This window comes from Camelus dromedarius, chromosome 19, assembly GCF_036321535.1.
Source record: "Camelus dromedarius isolate mCamDro1 chromosome 19, mCamDro1.pat, whole genome shotgun sequence".
NCBI lineage: Eukaryota > Metazoa > Chordata > Mammalia > Artiodactyla > Camelidae > Camelus > Camelus dromedarius.
The window spans coordinates 7,286,541-7,305,388 of NC_087454.1; the positions used below are offsets into that span (position 1 = coordinate 7,286,541).

Here is an 18,848-nt window from a genome sequence, read left to right on the forward strand (position 1 = left end):
GGCTATTCTTTCCTGTATTGTTTCATAAGGTTCTTGCAATTAGAGATTATATTTTAAATTTCCCTGTGTCTCTTACAGTACATAGTATGGTGTCTGACTTGTTATAGATGCCCAGTAGATATTTGTTAGATAAATGTCTGAAAGTAATTTCTGAAAATTTATTTTTATCTTTTCAGAAGGGGTATTAAATATTTGCCCAGATATTTGCAGAGTGTGAGCATCAAAGATACTGAAAATAAAATATCTCATCATCTTTTTACCTGAGGGTGAGGGAGCACAGATGGAGAAAAGATGAAGTTCGTGCAGCAAGTTGTTAATCAGAACAATGCATAGGACTTTCAGAACCTAAGATAATTTGTTTTAATATCTCTAAGAAAAGGGAAGGGTTTATTCAGCCACCAGGGGGCTCTCATCATTCCATTTAATTGTATACCTAGAACTGTTCATGAGATAGAAAAAGGCACAGTTGAAGAGCAAAAGAGAATATATATATATCCTTTCCTACTCCGTTAACTTTATACTATCATTGTAAGGATATCCTGCCAAATCATCATATTGCAAGATAAGAGAATTGGAATTTTAAAATGTACTTTAAATACTCGATTTCCAAATGTCAGGGAGGGCCTCTTTGTCTTTCGTTAGTTAAAAAGTGAATTTATCTCTAATCCCTATAAATAATGCAGGCACTGCTTAGGCTGCATTCCCATATGTTGGTTCGGTGGAAAGAAGGAGGGAGTTACTACCTGAAGTGGTGATGTTTGCTGAAATTTTAGTGCTTAATGAAGACTTAGAGGATTCTAAAAACTGGGATTGCTGAAGTCTGTGGCATTTACAATTTTTCATTGCCTTTTCCCATTTTTATTCTGTTAGGTTATATGTAATGCTCTCCTATTTGTACCTGAAATCAGGGAATGATTTGGATCCTTTTGTTCATTTTGTGAAATTATGCAGACAATAGGCTAGTGTCCCTCCCATTAAAATCTTTTTACCCCTGTTAGCTCGACTGGCTGCTTTGTGCTCTGTGATTTAACACTAAATCCACCAAGATCACAAGTGTTAACCTGTAAATATATCCCTCATTGGATTAACAGAGTCTTTGAGTTAAGAGAGCAGAGATGAAAATGAAGGATTATTGAGTACCACCCACTGGCCTGTGTTCTAGGTTCATTATTATAGTCCATCCCTACAGGAACTCTAGCACAAGTATTGCTCCCCTAATTTGTATAGGAGGAAACCCAGATCTGAAAGGTTGAATGAGTCACCCAAGATAATAAATGCTGTGGACTAACTGAATTTAGCCTGCCTATTGAAGGTCATCTTCTTTCTGACATTGCAGTAGCACCCATAATATGAGCTTATATTTTGGGTTATCTTTATCCTTTGACTACCTAAAGATTCCTTTCCCCAAGCCATTCAGGGGTCTTTGGAACTGTAGCTCATTGGTGGAGCTATAAGACAATATGTTTTATAGCCCCTGAAATGTCTACTTAGAGTGTCGTGTAATGGTGGCTGCAGCAACATCACAAGGCCCCTCCCCATGTGCAGTGGGAGAAGGCAGAGTGCCCCCCAGCCCTCAGTCAACCACAGTGTAGAGGGCAGTGATGAGACCCTTGCCGGTCTTCTGTAGTAACTGCCATGGTTTGGCCATGGCTACTATCCTCATTCCGGATACTACTGGCCTCTGACTGTGGGATGGTCTGCAGCTAAACATAGGCAGGGTTGAGGAGCCCCCAGAGCAGTGATTGGATATATTGATCATTTGCATTGAACTTGTATGAGAATGGGCTTTGCCCCCAGGAGGAAGGCAAGAGGACATAAGCTTATGGATTTGCCCTGACCCCTTCATACATTCTTACCCAGTTTACCTAGTAAGCAGTGTCATATGAACAGGATGGTAGGGTGAGGTTGGTTGTAAAATCTGTAGCCGTGGAGGGCGGTGGCCTTTAGTACCTCAATCAGGAAGCCACACCCCAAGATCATGGCCTTGTGAGCATCATAAGCACATGTACCAAATACTAATCTGTGCAGTACAGGCCCACCCCCTTGCAGCCCAGCCTCTAAAGCAGAGCATTGTGAAACACCAAGTCCCCTTACAGTCACATGTGGAACAGACTCAGATGTTAATTTTCAAAGCAACACTCATACATTAGATTTTTTTTCTGAAATCTGTTCCACTGAATGGACTCATGAGGGAGGACAGACGGTTGTTTCCTTGACTGGATGATGTGGGATTTTGGGAGACTCTTGAATGAAGAGGAGAGAGAGAGTTTGGCAAAACAGAAGCTGAGGGCTTATTATAGACCTGTGAGTCACAGGGATTGCAGGCAAGTGATCTGGAGAAGGGTGAGTGAGTGAGGGGTGGGCATGGAGCAAGGGCCTGGGTTGGGGTACAGTGCAGACAGGGGGAAGGCAAGGCCAGGGAAAAGGAGAGGTAGAGGAGTGTATTAGCCAGGATTCTTCAGAGAAACAAAACCAGTAGGGTGTGGTGTGTGTGTGTGTGTGCGCGTGTGTGTAGAGAAAGGAGGAGGGAAGGAGAGAGAGAGGTTTTAAGGAATTGGCTTACACTGTTGTGGAGGTTGGCAAGCCTCAATCTGCAGAGTGGGCTAGAGGCTGGAGATCCAGGAGAGACAGTGCTGCATTTCAAATCCAAAGGATGTCTGCTGGCAGAATTCCCACAGGAGCCTCCGCTGAGCTCTGGTAGTCCAGGCTCTTTCACCGCTGGGGAGCTGCACTGAGATCTGAAGGTAGATGTGAGAAAGCCCAACCAGAAAGCTCTGGAGAGGACTGCAAACCATTCTCAGAGCCCAGCTCCATACGCTGCCTCAAAGTCACCTCCGATACTGCATCTGAAGGGAGTAGACCATCAATCATGCCACCAGCTGCCAAGTGCTCGGATGGCAGGGCTCCAGAAGGCAGCTAAGATAGAGGGAGGTGGCTCTCCCAGGTGATGTTTAAAACAACCTAAACTTATACATTCAATCAGACCTCAGCTGCTGTCATTTCCAAGTGATTTTCAAGCCGAATTCCCATATATCAGTGTTTCCAACTTTAGCTACACATTTGAATGACCTAGAAGTGTTTTTGAAATTCCCAGTACCTAATCCATAGCCTAGAACAATTCAGAATCTCTGGAGGAGGGATCTAAGCTCCCCAGGTGACTCCAGGTATGCAGGCAGTACTGAATAGCTCTGCTGTATACACTCTAGCTGCTCTTTGGACTACAGTTAGCCCTTGAATAATACTAGTTGGAACTGCATGGGTCGACTTTTACACAGATTTTTTTTTCAATAGTAACTGCTACAGTACCACATGTTCTGCTGTGGTTTGAATCTGTGCATGTAGAACCATGAATACAGAGGAACCTTGTATATGGAGGGTTGATTGATACAGATTTTGCACTGTGTGGAGGGTTGACATCCCTACCCCTGCATTGTTCAGGGGTCAGCTCTATTTCCTGGATAAAAAGCCTAGTCTGATAATATTGTGTGCTAGGACCCAGGGTTCCTGGCACTTTGAGGGCCTTTCAAAGGTGACTGTGTGAAAGATGAAGTGAAATGGCAGGTGCTGAGTGCAGAAGTGGGCAAGGTGAGAGGTAGTAAGGCAGCAGGTCAAAATCAAAGTGTTGCCTGCTCTTGGCACCTCAACCTACCAACCAGGAAGAAAGGACTGCTTGTCCTTTGATCTCAACCACACAAGCACGACCCCTTGTAACATGCACATAAACACAAGCACACACAAATAGCTTAGAGCTTTCCTGGCTATCATCCTTGGACACCCTCCCCTGAATTTGTGCTTTCAATCTCTCTCATAAGCATCTATGAACCAAGATTCATGTGCACGTGACGTTTTCATTAAACCCACTAGAATGTACAGCAGTCTCCCTTTATCATTGTTGATACAGTCACACAAGTAATCCCTGTGTTCCACGCCCAGGGTCTAAGATGGCTCCCAGACAGGCCCAAGAGAGGTTCGTCTGTAAGTTGGAAGGATATTTTGCAAAAGGTCTTTTATTTTCCTTGATGTGAGGTTTACCCAGAAATCCACATTGCTGAGCAGGAAGGCTATGACTGAATTGGTTGCAGGCATCTCTTGGCCTCTTTCTCTTAGTTTGGTGATATGAGGACACTGAAAGTTCACGATGGCAGGAAATCTAGTAGAAGAAAATATAGGCAGTGCCAATGCAATCTATTTTACAGTTACAAGAATTTTATTTAACCCTGTGACTTGAAAAATTGGCAAAGTTGAGTTAATGCATTACATAAAATGTCAACATGAGTGCTTTTAGAATTTAGTTAGAAAAATTTTCAAATGGAATAAAACACACCCAGATTGAGAGTTTTCAGAATCGTGTACCAGATTCCTGGCAAAGTAAAAGTCATATAGTATTTGTTTTCCTAACTCTACATCATCTAACTTCATAATTTGAATCTTAATAAAATTAGGTGTTGAGTGAAAACAAATCCCTAAAGTGTAACCAAATATATTGGCTCAGGCCACACTTAAGCCTCAGCGGAAGGTTTTGTAAGCTCTTGTAGTGGAAGCGTTTTTTTCTCTTCTTCCTGTCAGCATCTCAGAGGAGCTGAGTCTAGTAGAGCAGCTGCTAACAGAGTGAGCTGGAAAAACAAGGCTTAGTTCTACATTCCCAAAGGTGCTGCAGGGTAAAAGGAGGCAAGCCCTAAACTCTAATACAAATGGCCAGGGCAATGGCAACCGTGTCCCTGTTCTCAGGCCATGGTGTGCATATGGCCAGGTCCAAACCATAGTAGGCACTTTACAATTACTTGTTCAATGAATGAATGAATCCTACAATACATTGGAGTGCAGTGTTGTTCAACTTATTGGTTGGAATCTTATTGTTGGATTAAGAAATCAATTTAATTATCATGATATCTTTCAAATAATAGAATAGCAAATAACAGGATAGAAAATAAAATGGTCTATCACACGTATTAACAGTGTGTGTGCATATGTTGTGTGTGTATTTCTACTGAGCTATGATGTAAAATATATTTCTGAAAGCATCAGTCAGGAAATATTAAAAGCCACTGAATGAGTAGAAACTATTGATGCTTTTGGGTTGGATAGATCTGGGTTTGAATTTTGATGCTATCATGAGAGAGTGAGGCTGTTACTTAAATCTGTCTGGGCGTCAAATGTGTATTTAAAATTAACTTTATATTATGCACTGTTCTTTGTGTGTGGGATACAGTGATGAATAAGATAGACTCCTTGCCCTCAAGAAAGAACACAGTGTGTTCTTAATAAGTTTCAGTCTCTAGTTAACACTTCAGGGTCTTTGGGACTGGTTGATGAGATGTTTGGGTAAGAAGGAATTTTGGGGAAGTTCCACCCTGCCTGAAGTTTCTTCAGGAGCCAATGGAATCCATTTTTCTCTTTGCTGTCTCCTCTCTTCTTAAGAGTGGTGACAACCCAACACTAACTTCTCTCCCCAGCCATAAAGCAAGTCTGAATTCCTCTAGTGCCAGCCAGTCAAGACTGAAATCATAAAATGTGGTATGTCACAGCTGTGCCTCCTCTTTCCACTCCTTCAAAGGCATACAGAATTTTGCTGACCCATCAGTGGCCAGGATCACTGTCTACTCTATTTGGGGGTACTCTAACCATAGATTAGTTCTCTCAGGGAGGGGTGAGAGTCAAACACACATACCCAGTTCGCTTTTTGGCAGCACATATGGTAAAACATTGTGAACTAGGCAAAGTTTGTCCTCTGAGTCTGTAGCTGATCCTTTCTGTACCATTCTTTTTCTCACAATATCCCTATTTTTAGTCTACCAAGCATGCCTCCTCTCATGTTAAAACTTGCTTTTAAATCATCAAATATCCTTCATTGATGATTGAACATGAATGAGTACAAGACCATAGGTCACCTCTTTCATAAGTATTTACATGTTAAATTTGTCTCTCCATGTAAAATGAAAGGCTTTTTTATTCCTAGTGAAGAATTTTATATTTTGGTACATTGGCAAGATATTTTGGGTGGCAGTAGAGGCCCTTTCTTCTACTCATATACCATGGAAGTGGCTGAAGCCTTGGTTATGATGAAATGAGAGTCATACTAGACCAGACCTCAGTGACAGCAGATATCATCTGTAAGGAAGGGGTAAGCAGGCACCTAAAGGAAAATAAATTCAGATCTAAACAAGATTTGGTTTTGGTGCCCCTCCCCGCCCCCACTCTGTTTTAAAGATCGGTCTCCCTAACTTGGACCCCAGTACCCCATGGGTTCTCCTTGGGGTAATCGAGGTCATTCCTATAGTCCTATCTGGAGTGTCACCTGCATGCAGTCTTTTTCAGGCCATCCCTCATCTCCTTTTTTTCTTTATCAAAAATTATTTGTCCTGTGTCTCATTGTACCAATAAGCTTTCTACTGCCAGATCACGTGAAACTATAATTTGATTGTCATTGTTAATAGTAGTCTGGGATTTAAAATAGAGATAGTATCGTAAATGATAATGAGTCTCATGTTGGGAATCTCAGCTTCTGGGAAAGGAGGAAGCTATTTGGAGATGACGCCTATAAGAGTAAGAATTTATAAGTAATCCTCAAGTCAATCTGTATGTACTTTCAGTACTTTCCAATGGTACTTAGGCTTTACTTGGATACAGACAACTAGACGTGGACCCTGCTCTCAAGGAGTTTGCAGTCAAGCAAGGTGGGATGGGAAATCTTGGATGCCAAGCACTTGCGTTTATCACTTTAAGTAACCTTATTTAATCATAGTAGGTATTATCTTATGACTTTAAGGAACCAAGACTCAGGAAAATAAACTGTTCTCCCCGCGTTCTATATAAATATAGTGAGTGGTGGAGTCAGGATTTAAATTCAGATCTGGTCTAGTTCAGAAGCTTATGTTCTTTTCAGCATTCCATTCTGTTGTGGAAATAAAAGCCAAGGAGGAGAGGTGAAGAAGAAAGTGATAGAATGCTGTTTGGGGCTGATGTGGCCTGCTATGGGAGTTTACAGAAGGGAAGAGCCCAATGACCTGGAAGTAAGAGAAAACTTTTTAGGAGAACTGGGAAGTGGCACTCAAGTTGGGTCTGAAGCCATGGAAGACAACTTATTTGATAGTAGCTGGAAGAAGAGAGGTCTTTCCAGGTAGGATGACCAGTAAAGGAAGGGCTTGGGAGTAGGAATAAAAATGTTATAGAGGCCAAAAGAGGGGAGACCTGAATCAAGGGAATGAAGTTATTCCTTGTGGGCCACCCTCTCTTTCACCTCATTTTAATTCAGCTGAGAGAGAGGGAGCCAATGCAGGAGAGGTTTCCCTCTAAGGAACAGGAGCTCAGGAAACACGGCCTTTCCCTCAGTCTTACCTGGAGCCACTGCCTCTGAGGAGCATATTCAGGGTCCCCAAGGTGAGGGGTCTTTCTCAGAAGTCCCTGGTGATGCAAGTGGCAAGCTTCCGGGGAGCAAGGGCAAGGAAGCCAGGTGGTTCTTCCTTCTGTTTTTGGAATCCAGGCCAGTTTCAATTTACATAACACAGTTTAATCCACAGAAACAGGAGCCGGGAGGCAGGTTCTTTCTCTTTTTTTTTTCTCTTCAAGACACAGAAACCTTTATTTTCTTTCTACACCACAAACCGGTGCCGTTAAATAATATTGGATAATTGTACCTGTCGTACTCCCCATATTGTGCTGAGGAAAAATAATTGCTGGTTTTCTGCTTTGCAGTTTAGCTGTGACTCCATCATTTGACTCGGAGCATGTCATTTTCTCCCATTTTAGACTGTGTACAGTCAAACTGCGTGAAAGGACTCAGATAGCGGCCCTGCGTGTGTGAGTGGGCGCAGGCCTCATTCAGCAATGATTTCTAATTTATACAGCATTGAAAATCCACAGCTATAAATAAACAGTTCTTACTGGCTTTGCTGCCTACTCAAATGTTTTATTTAAAAAAAAATAAAAGGAATCACCGACTGCATGAGAAAGGATAACAGTGTCTATATTTGGATTCTGGTTTCTGACACTTTGTGCCCTCAGAGGGGGGATGCCCAGATTAAGGATAGGTTCAGTGCTTACCCAGATGGCCTTCTGGGAGGCCCAGCCTCCCCATACTTTCCTCATCCCCCTTGTGCCCCCCACATGCCGGCGCAACATGTTTGGGGATTACAGTATATGAAACTGACTTCCTGTTATGACAAGTATTGCAAGTGAGTAGGTGCAGAGGAGCTGAAAATAGCTTAAGAATGTATGCCCCATTTGCAGGGAGTATGGGGCTGTGTATTATTTAGGGAAAAAAGGTAAGTCTTCTCTTCAAATTCAAAATTGGCGTCACATGTGAGATAGCAAGTCTGGAACATAAGCACAGGTATAGACCAGTCCATGAGGCAGTGGTGGTGTTCCTGCCCCTGTCTGTATGGCTGAGAGTTTCCACAAAGTTAAGGTCCCCTACTCCCTTTTTTTGTCTAGCCTTGAAGATATACATACATTTTTGCTTTTTTAAATAAAGGCTTTCGGATGCTCAGTTCCTTCCAGGTCTTTAATAAAGAGGAATGAAGATGGTCTCGGGAATCAACCATCTGTGTGACCTTGAATCAGTCATTTCCCTTCCTCTGAACCCAGTGGTGTGCTGGAGTGAGCTTGTACAGACTCTTGAGGATCCAGTGGTTGTATGTCTCTCTTCCTAACTCTGCAGACAGTGATATGTTGGTATTGTGAAAAAGACCATGTTGGAGTGTTTATACCATGGCAATGGGCAAACACTATAAATCAGGGCCTTAAATTTTTCTTTTTTCCAGAGAGTTGGATTTTAAACGTTAATAGCACACCAGTATCAGAAACTGTTTGCCCATGTGAAAAATTAGGACATATACATTTTTTACTTACAACACTTCTGTGAGGATAAAATAAAGTCATGGAGGTCAGAATGACTGTAAATTACATGACACAGTACAAATATTATTGTTGGTTTTTTCATCATTTGGTTTGTATTGTTGTTTTCTAACCACATAGTCTTAGATAGGCAGCTATTACCATCTCCTTTTTAATGAATGTTTAGTCAGTGTTCATTACAAGTGTTTTGTTGCTTCTCCTTTCTTAAGCTACAGCAACACCAAGGAAGCAGTGTGTGCTTATGTGTGTGTGTTCAGCGGGAAATGGTTCTGAGGTATTTCTGGTGTTGGAATAGATATTGCACGGTGGCCAGTCATGCAGCAATCAAGGTTTAATTTGGTCCTAGGGACAGTGAAGCCACAAATAGAAATCTGCAGGCTCATCCCAGCCAAGAGCTTACTATATCTCTGAGAAGTGTGCAGCCGAGTCATCTTTGGGGTGTGGAAAATTTGGGTGATCCCCTGCGGGCTTCACATTTGGGGAATTTCCATTGTGACAGCTGCTTCTGGGCTCCTGCTGAGACCAGGTGCTTGGAGCAGTCAAGAAGCAGCAGGTGTGGGAATAGAGGTGGCATTCCAACTCAATCCAAAAAGACCTGAGGTTCATATTTATATAATCATAGAAAAGGAGTAGAGGATTGAGCAGGTTTCTTGGTGACTGTCTTAGTCTTCCCTGAGACTGCCTTCCCTTTTGGGATATTCTGCTTTCTTTCCAAGGACTGACCTTTGTGTCCGTTTTAACCAGATTTCTCCTGTGTAATGTTAGGTTGGGAAGCCCAAGTACATTTTACTCCAGTGCCCACACCCCAGCCCACATGGGACTGTTGACGTATCAGTGGACCTGAACATTTTTACCTACCACTAGTCATTTGTGCTTTTTACACAATGTGTCTGTAAATGAAAATCTAGAAGAATCTTCTAGGAAAATCAAAGCAGGGTTTATGAATGTACTTGTTATTATCACCTGACAATCAGCTTTGTTAAACCATAGACTAACTCAGCACAGTGCTTTGTGCCAAAGCAGTCTCAGCAGTCCTCATAATCATATTAGTTCCCATCCAGATCACTCCCCAAGTAAAATGTGCAACATTTATTTGATGAAGTAATCTATATTAAAGTGGAAGAGACTTTGACAGCGTCACTATGTTCATTGTTTACTTTCCTCAAATGCTTGCTCACAAGAAGAACAGATTTCCCAATATTTTCTGGGATTTATTTTTTCACTGCCCCAGCTAATTTGCTGTTATACTAGGTAGACAGACAACTTTAGTAGCATCCATCTTCCTACATTTCCGTCTAGACTGAGGAAAAAATATATATGAGCAATCCATGAAAAATAACTAACTTATGAAAGTGTTTGATTTTAGGAAAATTGGGATTTTTTCAAAAATGGTACAGGACTGGGAGTTAGAAGATCTGGGAGACAAAAGCTGTTGTCTTGGTTCTGACACTAACTCTTTGGCCTCATGCAGGTAACTTCTCATCAAGGTCCTCAGCACTCTCCTCTGTAAAGTGAAGAATTTAGATGATCCTAAGTTCCTTTTTCTCTCTAAACTTTCTCTAACACCACATTTTGTGAGTTTCTTTGGCCAGAATTTGACCTCAGACCATCCTCCACAGAGGTCAGACAAACGTAACAAATTCTGAGACAGCAGGAGTTGTTTTGGGCACGTCCAGTAAAAGCTTCAAAGAACCAAGAGTCCTCAAATTAAGCTACCTTTATAACCTTCTTATTAAATTTAAAATATCATTCCCTGTCCTTTATACCTTCCTATGTTGCTTCTACCCCCTCCCACCAGAAAAAAAAGAAAAGATGAAAAAAACTGTTGTGTTTTCTTCGTCCTCAGTTCTTGGAAAATGGCTTCTAATCACTTCCTCTTATTCCTCAGCTGCATCATGTCACCTGCACAAACAAGAACAGAGAGACCTCAGCCTTCCCTAATGGGTATTCTTGTGTGGGCAGACATTCACCCTGACTTAGAACAGTGGAAAGATGAGGACACTTTTCCCAAGGCAAGAAAATGTACTTTAAAGAGTTCTGAAAAACCACAAGCACTGCCACAAGGGCAAGAAGGAACACCTCTGCTGCCCCACTTGGTGCTTGGCTCACAGCTGGCCAGCTGACCAGCTGACCAACAGTGCTGTTTGCATCTGAGTATCTTATGTGAGCCACTGATGGCTGTTGCTTTTGGCCATGTGTTTGTTTGCAAGCTGAACACAGTCCATCAACAAACTCTGAGACTCTGCAGATGGAATTAAGGAAAGCAGATCAAATTAGAAAGTAGGAGAGTGGAAGAGTGCGTATTCACCTAATTAGGAACCATTCTGTGACCTCTCACCAAACCAGCTCATCAGCCTGGCTAGAAAAGTTATATACTGGCATATTGATTAGTTTTTTAATAAGCTTATTAGAGGGGTTTATTCTACTGAAATCATAGCATTAAATTTCTAGAATGACTTCCATTTAGCCAACAATTGGTATCTCCATATTTAATGATCATAAATCTTTGCATAAGCTTTAAAACTTCTAAAACTTCATTAAAACTCTATCCTTCCTGTCTATTGCCAAACATAGTCAATCCTACTTTGAAACTATTTCAGCTCTGCCTCATCTCATCCATTCTGGACGCTAGAGCCCTGTAGTCTTGGCTTGGTATTACCACAGCAGTCTCATGCTCCCAGTTCCATGCTTTACCCTTCGGACCCTGCCTGCTCCATCAGTTATATCCTTGATAGTAAACTTTAAATATCTTCTAATTTTATTTTGCTGGGCTCCCCTTCTCAGATGGTGCTGATGATCTCAAATCCTACTGTGACCCCTTCATCACATGAACTTTGACAGTCAGCTCCTAACTACACAGCCCTCATGGCCACCCTTGTATTCATGTCTCTCAAAATTTTTAAGCACAGTCCTTTCCTTTCTTCTTCTACTCCTCATCAATCCATACTACGTCCAGTCACTTCACTGAAGCCTTGCTGATTCATCCAGCTTTACGTGCTTCATGTTCTTTTCATGTATGCTTCTACTTATTTTTTTAAATTTTTGATGTGAATTCTCTTTTCCCCAGTTAGGTCTTCTCTACATTAGGTCTCTGAGTACAAGTGCAGTATCTTCTCTTTTCTGAAGTATACACTTAGGGCCTTTAATGAATCAGTTTTCAGATAACACAGTCATTTCCTTCTGTTCAAGAAGCTTGGTCAGTACAAACTTCTCATATTTGCTCCCCTTGTAGTCATTCTGAGGCCACCTAAAACTTTGTTTATCCATGTTGTTATCAGCCCCACGAGCACTTCAGGTCTAACTGTAATCCAGACCTCAATTATCCAACCCCAGGTGCCAAGGATTGGAGATTCCTTTTTCCAGTTAAGAAATAACAGAACACAATGGCTTAGAGAGAACAGCAGAAGCAGGAGCAGAAGTGGTGGTGGGAAGTTCCTCTGGGAGAGGAGAGCAGGTAGCTCCTTCCACTGGATTGTAGTCTCCCATGTCCAGCACCGCGCAGCTAGATGGAGCACTAAGACATTCCCACATGCCCACCAATTTGCTGGAGAACACCGTCCCCAAATGGGTTGTGTGTGGAGCTCCAACAGTCATTTAATTCTGTTAAGATGTATATGGTGTGAATACTACAGAAATCATATTTTTCTTTTGTTTCTAGCAGGTGGGGATAGGTCCTTAGTCCTGAATTCTCATGGGGCTGAACAGTCTCTAGGCTTCTTTGAGTCTTCAGAATTTATCTCAGACCATGTTTCCATAGTGTATGGCTGGAGATAAGGGAAGTGTTGACTTAATAATTGAATATATTATCTTACCTGAACAAAATCCACAAAATGGATTTCAAACTCTGATTGGGAAATAGTGTTGCTTGTTATCATCACTCTTTTCCTCATTGAAGGGAGTCTTTCCAGGTGAAATCCCTTCTAGTTGGTGGTTAGGGAGTTAGGTCCACCCTGATTCCTTCTGTATATTTTAGTTTTTGTTTTATTGAAGTCTACTTGATTTACAGTGTTATGTTAGCTTCAAGTATACAAAATAGTGATTCAGTATTTCTATAGATTATACTCCACTTAAAATTATGAAATACTGGTTATATTCTCTGTGCTATGTATCTTTGTGTCTTATTTTATACCTAATAGTCTGTACCCCTTAATCCCCTTCCCTATCTTAGCCCCTCCTTCCACCCCTTTCCCCACTGGTAACTACTAATTTGTTTTCTGTATCTATGAGTCTTTTCCTGTTTTGTTATTTTTTGTTTGTTTGTTTGTTTGTTTTTTAGAGTTCACATATAAGTGAAAAGATACAGTATTTGTCTTTCTTTTTTTGGCTTACTTTACTAGGCATAATACCCTCCAGGTCTGTCCCTTGTTGTTGTAAATGGGAAATTTTAATTCTCTTTTATAACTAAGTAATATTGCAGTGTGTGTGTGTATCACATCTTTTTTATCCATTCATCTGCTGGTGGAAACTTAGGTTGCTTCCATATCTTCGCTGTTTTAAATAATGCTACTATAAATATTGGGATTCATATATCTTTTCAAATTAGTGTTTTAATTTTCTTCAGATATATACCCAGGAGTGAAATTGCTGGTAGTTCAATTTTTAATTTTGGGGGGAATCAATTTACATTCCCACCAATGTGAACTAGGGTTTCCTTCTCTCCACATCCTCATCAACATTTATTATTTGTTGTCTTTTTTGATGATAGCTGTTCTAATAGGTGTGAGGTGATATCTCAGTATAGTTTTGATTTGAATTTCCCTGATGATTAGTGAGTGATATTGAGCATTTTTTCATGTGCTTGTTGGCCACCTGTAATTCTTCTTTGACAAAATGTCTTTTCAGGTCTTCTGTCCATTTTTAAATTGAGTTGTTTGTTTTCTTGATACTGATTTCTATGAACTCTTAATATGTTTTGGATATTAACCCCTTATCAGATATAATATTTGCAAATATATTCTATTCAGTAGGTTGTCTTTTCAATTTTTTTAAATTGAAGCATAATTGATTTATAATGTTGTGTTTGTCTTTTCATGTTGTTAATGGTTTCCTTCACTGTGCCAAAGCTTTTAAGTTTAATCTGATGTAGTCTCATTTGTTTATTTTTACTTTTGTTTCCCTTGCCTGAGGAGACAGATCCAGAAAAATATTGCTAAGATTTATGTCAAAGAATGTACTGCATATGTTTTCTTCTAGGAGTTTTATGGTTTCTGGTCTTATATTTAAGTCTTTAATCCCTCTTGAGTTTATTTTTCTGTATGGTGTGAGAAAATACTCTAATTTCATTCTTTTACATCTAGCTGTCCAGTTTCCCCAGGACTACTTATTGAATAGACTGTCTTTTCCCCATTGCATATTTTTTCCTCCTTTGTCATAGATGAATTGACTCTATGTGCATGGGTTTTTTTCTAGGCTCTATTCTGCTCCATTGAACTATGTGTCTGTTTTTGTGTCAGTATGATGTAGCTTTGGGATCCCTATAATGTGAATGTTAGTACTATCAGTATTGTCCCAGAGGTTCCTTAGACTGTTCTAATTTTTTAAAATTTGTTTTCCTTTTTGTTGTTTGGATTGGGTGATTTCCATTATTCTATTTTCCAGATTGCTTATGCATTGTTCTGTATCACCTAATCTGCTGGTAATTCCCTTTAGTGTATTTTTCATTTCATTTATTGTATTCTTCAGCTCTGACTGGTTCTTTTCTGTATTTTCAAGTTCTTTGTTGAAATTCTGTGTTTATCTATTCTTTTCCCCAGTTCACATAGCATTCATTACTATTGCTTTGAACTCTTTATCAGGTAAATTATTTGTCTCTTTCATCAGAAACTTATGCTTCTGTCTTCCCATTTTGTTTAACTTTCTCTGTCTGTATGAAATCAGATGAAACAGTTGCCTATCCTGGTCTTGATGTCATGTCCTTGTGTGGGAGCATCCCTGTGCAGTCTATGTGAGTCCAGTGGCTTTGGTGGGACAGCTGGATTTGAAGTGAGCATGGCCTGGGGCTTCTCCTATACTCAGTGGCTCTATTGGGAATGGAGTCAGGGCAGAGGGCTGGAGCAGGAGCTCCGAGAGAGCTGGGTTTCTCCTAGATATGATGGCAGTCTCCATCTTGGTTTAGGACATGGCTGGGGCTTGAGGGCTTGGGGCTGCACTTCTGTGCTGGTTTTACTTTTTCCCCAGTGTGCACCTTTGGTTAGAGGTTGGGTTGGGACCATGCCTCTGATCTGGCCTCATGCCCTCCATAGTGTGCACAGGGATGTACACTCCAGCGGCGGTACTCTCCCTCCAGACTGTGGGCAGAGATTCGTGAGCTGGTAATGGTTGCCTCCTTCCTAGTCAGAGGCAGGGCTGGAGTCCAAGCCCCCTCCATTCTCTCCTAGTGTGCACACCCTTGTTGGCAACAGCAGCCTCTGCCTTAAAGGAGAGCAGCGCTGGAGCAAGAGGGGCTGGAGCAGGAGCCTGGTATAGGCTGAGGGGCATGGCACACTGGGGCGGTCCCTAGGCAGTTTTCAGTCTATGTTGTGATTGGAAGTAAGCAAATCTGTGCATGTGCTCTTCAAGAGCAGAGTCTCAGTTTCTTATAGCCCTCAGTAAGCCCCACTGGTTTCCAGACAAGCTAAGGGGGCTTATCTTCCCAGTGTCTGACCTCAGGGCTGAGGTGCCTAATACATGGCTCGAACCCCTTGCTCCCTAGGGAGGATCCCTGATAATCCCCCTCCTTTTTTGTTTCTCCCACTAGGGGTGTGGGTCCTGACTAGATCCTTCTCCTCCCCTCCTATCCAACTCCATGTGGATCTTTCTTACAGTCTTGGTTGTAGAATAGCTATTTTGCTGGTCCCCAGGTCGATTTCAGCAAGAGTCACTCTGTAATTAGTTGTAGTATTGATGTGTTCATGAAGAGAGATGAACCCAGTGTCATCCCATCTTGACTTCCTCCTACACTGATTTATCGTAGTCCTTTCTTTATCCTCTGTTAGTACCAAAGATATTTTAAGCCAAACGTTTAATGTTCCTCTTGTGCAGGATCCAAACATTTTCTGCTGGCATAGTAAGGGAAACTATTCTTTTAATCAACATCAGCATATGTAATTATATACCTTATTATTTCAATAGTTGGAACACAGGATAAGTGAAAAAATATTATTCAAAAAGATTTACACCTATGTTTCTACAGTCACAAAAGCTACTGCTCAGCTTTGAACTGAAAATTTGAAGACCATCTGCCTAATTTTAGAGTCTTGGCTTGGAAAAGGGTAAGAAGGCAGATTTTGGGGGGATATAAGGTGTTAGAAGAATGAGATTTAAGCATTGATGAGCACAAGTCACAGTGCAGAAGTAGGAGTAGTTGATGGCTGGCTGGAGAAACCCTGGTGGGACAAGAGGCTGAGGAAGAGGGAGAGGTAATAATCCTGAGTGGACTCTCGTTGAGTTTAGGAAGATGAAGTTAGGACAGGAAAGGCAAAAGGGAGATATTTTTTTGTTCTTGACTAAATGCTGCCCAGTGGGACCATGCTTTGTAAATACATGTGGAATCAATTCATGGTAATATTCTTTTGTTACGAACTGATCAGGGACAACATGCAATAAACAGACCTTATAACAAATTTTTTCATGGATAAAACCAAGGTGGTAGACTAGATGGCCTCTAAGCAGCTTTCAACAATAAAATCTCCTTTAAAAAATTTGGTCTTGAAATAGTATTAAAGGAAGGTTTTGATGTAATTCTGCCCAAGGCACCATCACAAGGTCACTTGGCCAGATTGGGATTTTTCAGCTTATAAACTATCCTTAGGAGGAAAAGTATCTATTGTCTTGGGCCCTGACAAAGGATAGCTTGACCCCTGGCATGTATCCCTCATGTGAATGTAAGGAGAGGATTCAAGGACTACAGGTAAGCTGACTGCCTCTCTGGCTACACCTGCATATAAGAGGCTCTCCAGTTTGGCATGGAGGCTTAGCCGCTTTCAGTGCCTGATGTATCTTTTGGGTTTATATCTTGTGGGTTGGGTTTTTCTTGCTGATGGCCTTGTGTCCTGGTGTCAGCATCCTTGTGTCTTATCATGAACAAAAAAGAAAGTTAAGTACTTAAGTGGCAGAGAAGGGGGCCTATGTTGAGATCCCTTGACAGCCCCTTTCTCCCTATTAGGGTGGAAATAATCTGTCTGGAGTATCCCTGTATGCTTAGACATGGTGGGTCAAGTTTGCAGTGATCTGCCAGAGACTGCTTCTCCCTGTTGGCTTCCATCATTGTTTGAAATCAATGTCCCACCTAACTCTACATGAAAAGTAGAAATTAACTCTTTCCTAGTGGGTATCTGGTCCCAATAACTGAGTGCTTGTCCAGCCCTCCATCCCATGACACATAAAAGGTAGCAAAGGTCAGAGAATAAGATGATGAGAAGTCAAGCAGGATGGCCGTCTGGAACTTCTTGAGAGCTTTTTGAGCCAAACACTTTCTTGTAGGGCAGCAGGACCTTCCTGCAGGCCTGACAACATTTGTCTCCCCAGTGTAGAGGGCCAGCTCTCTGCATCTATGTACTCCTGGAGAATGTCACACACTTTTCCAAGTTTATATTTGATTCTTCGTATCACTCCCTATTCCCTTCTCACTGTCCTCTTCATTTTCACCCACTGCTGTGACATACGAGGAGGTAGAAGGCAGACATTCAGCAACTGTCACCATCATAACCAACACCCTTCTCAGCCCAGCAGGTGGCTTGGGAGAACACCACGTTGGACAAGGATGCTTAGACATAATTATCTAAACTGGGAGGAGTCTGGAAGCATCAGCCTCTCTAGGGCACATGTGGGAAGAGCAAAATCCTAAGCTGCCCTCCATATCTACTGAATGAGAATCTACATTTTAACGTGATCCTCATTTTAACAAGATTTGCAGACACATACAAGTTTGAGAAGCACTATTCTTCTACAGTGAGTGGTTCTTGACCCTGACTGCAAATTAAAATAACTGGGAAGCCTTTAAAAAATACCCATGCTGAGTGCCCATCTCCATAGACAGATTTAACTGGTCTTGTGTGGACCTGGGAGTAAGTATTCTTAGAACTCCCCCAGTGATTCTGTGATGTGCAGTTAGGGTCCAGTACTACTACTAGAGAGGTACCCATATATTAGATGGGTCTTGACTAACACTTCTTGACCATTTGGTATTTGGCTGGTGACTCCCAGCTGGGCCACACTGTGTACCAGGATTTCAGAAGCAGAGATTCCAATTAATTCTAGCTTCAAATACCCTGACCTCCTATTTTACTCTGTTAGTTCTTCAGGAACTGCATCATCTCTGTCAATTTGCATTCAGTTAGGTAGTTGTTACTTTTAATCACCTTCAGCTGGGAAAACTGGTAATTTATCCATAAAGTTGAAGGGGAGGATTGGAATATCCACATAGAAAAGGAAACTACTGATTTTTGCTAGAGGAGAATGAAATTAGTATTGACTAACCCTATGTGCTAGGCCCTGTTCTTCACATTTGACAAATCCCATCATTTATGGTCCTCCAGAATCCTAGGGGGAGAGAACCAATATTGTCTCCATGATGTGTAAGAGAAAACTGGAACACAAAGACATCGAGTGCCTTGCCCAGGGTCACAGGTCTATAAATAGTAAGCCCAAGGGTGGAATCCAGGCAAATCAGGCACAGAACTTTTCTCTTTAACCACTGCCTCCCACTGCATCACCAAAGCACTCCTTTGAATTTCTGCACTCATCCAAGGAAGCTCAGGCTGTGGGAAAAGGTGAGAAGATAGAGTTAGCCCTGCATTTGGACAGAGTAGGTGGCAACTTACGTGTTTCCAAAGATTTGTAGATCCAGAACAGACGATTTGGAGAGGGATCAGAGATAGAGGGAGCACACAGTTTCTTGTCTAAGCCTGGATAGTGTTACACTCTATGTACACTGGCACAGCAGGCATTGACCGGGACTGTCCTAGGCAAGCTAAGATATGTGTTTGCCCTTCTTAGAGATCATCCTTTCACTGAGG

General features: G+C 41.6%; 1 protein-coding gene across 1 annotated transcript in view; it reads right to left on the minus strand.

Moving 5' to 3' along the window:
• Positions 1-10,003: 10,003 nt before the first annotated feature.
• The window catches only part of ADTRP (androgen dependent TFPI regulating protein), a 64,232-nt gene continuing 55,387 nt past the window's right edge, over positions 10,004-18,848 (minus strand). Inside the window, 1 exon segment of the mRNA XM_064476074.1 lies at positions 10,004-10,755. Within this exon segment, the coding sequence (XP_064332144.1) occupies positions 10,721-10,755 (35 nt within the window). The 3' untranslated portion in view covers positions 10,004-10,720.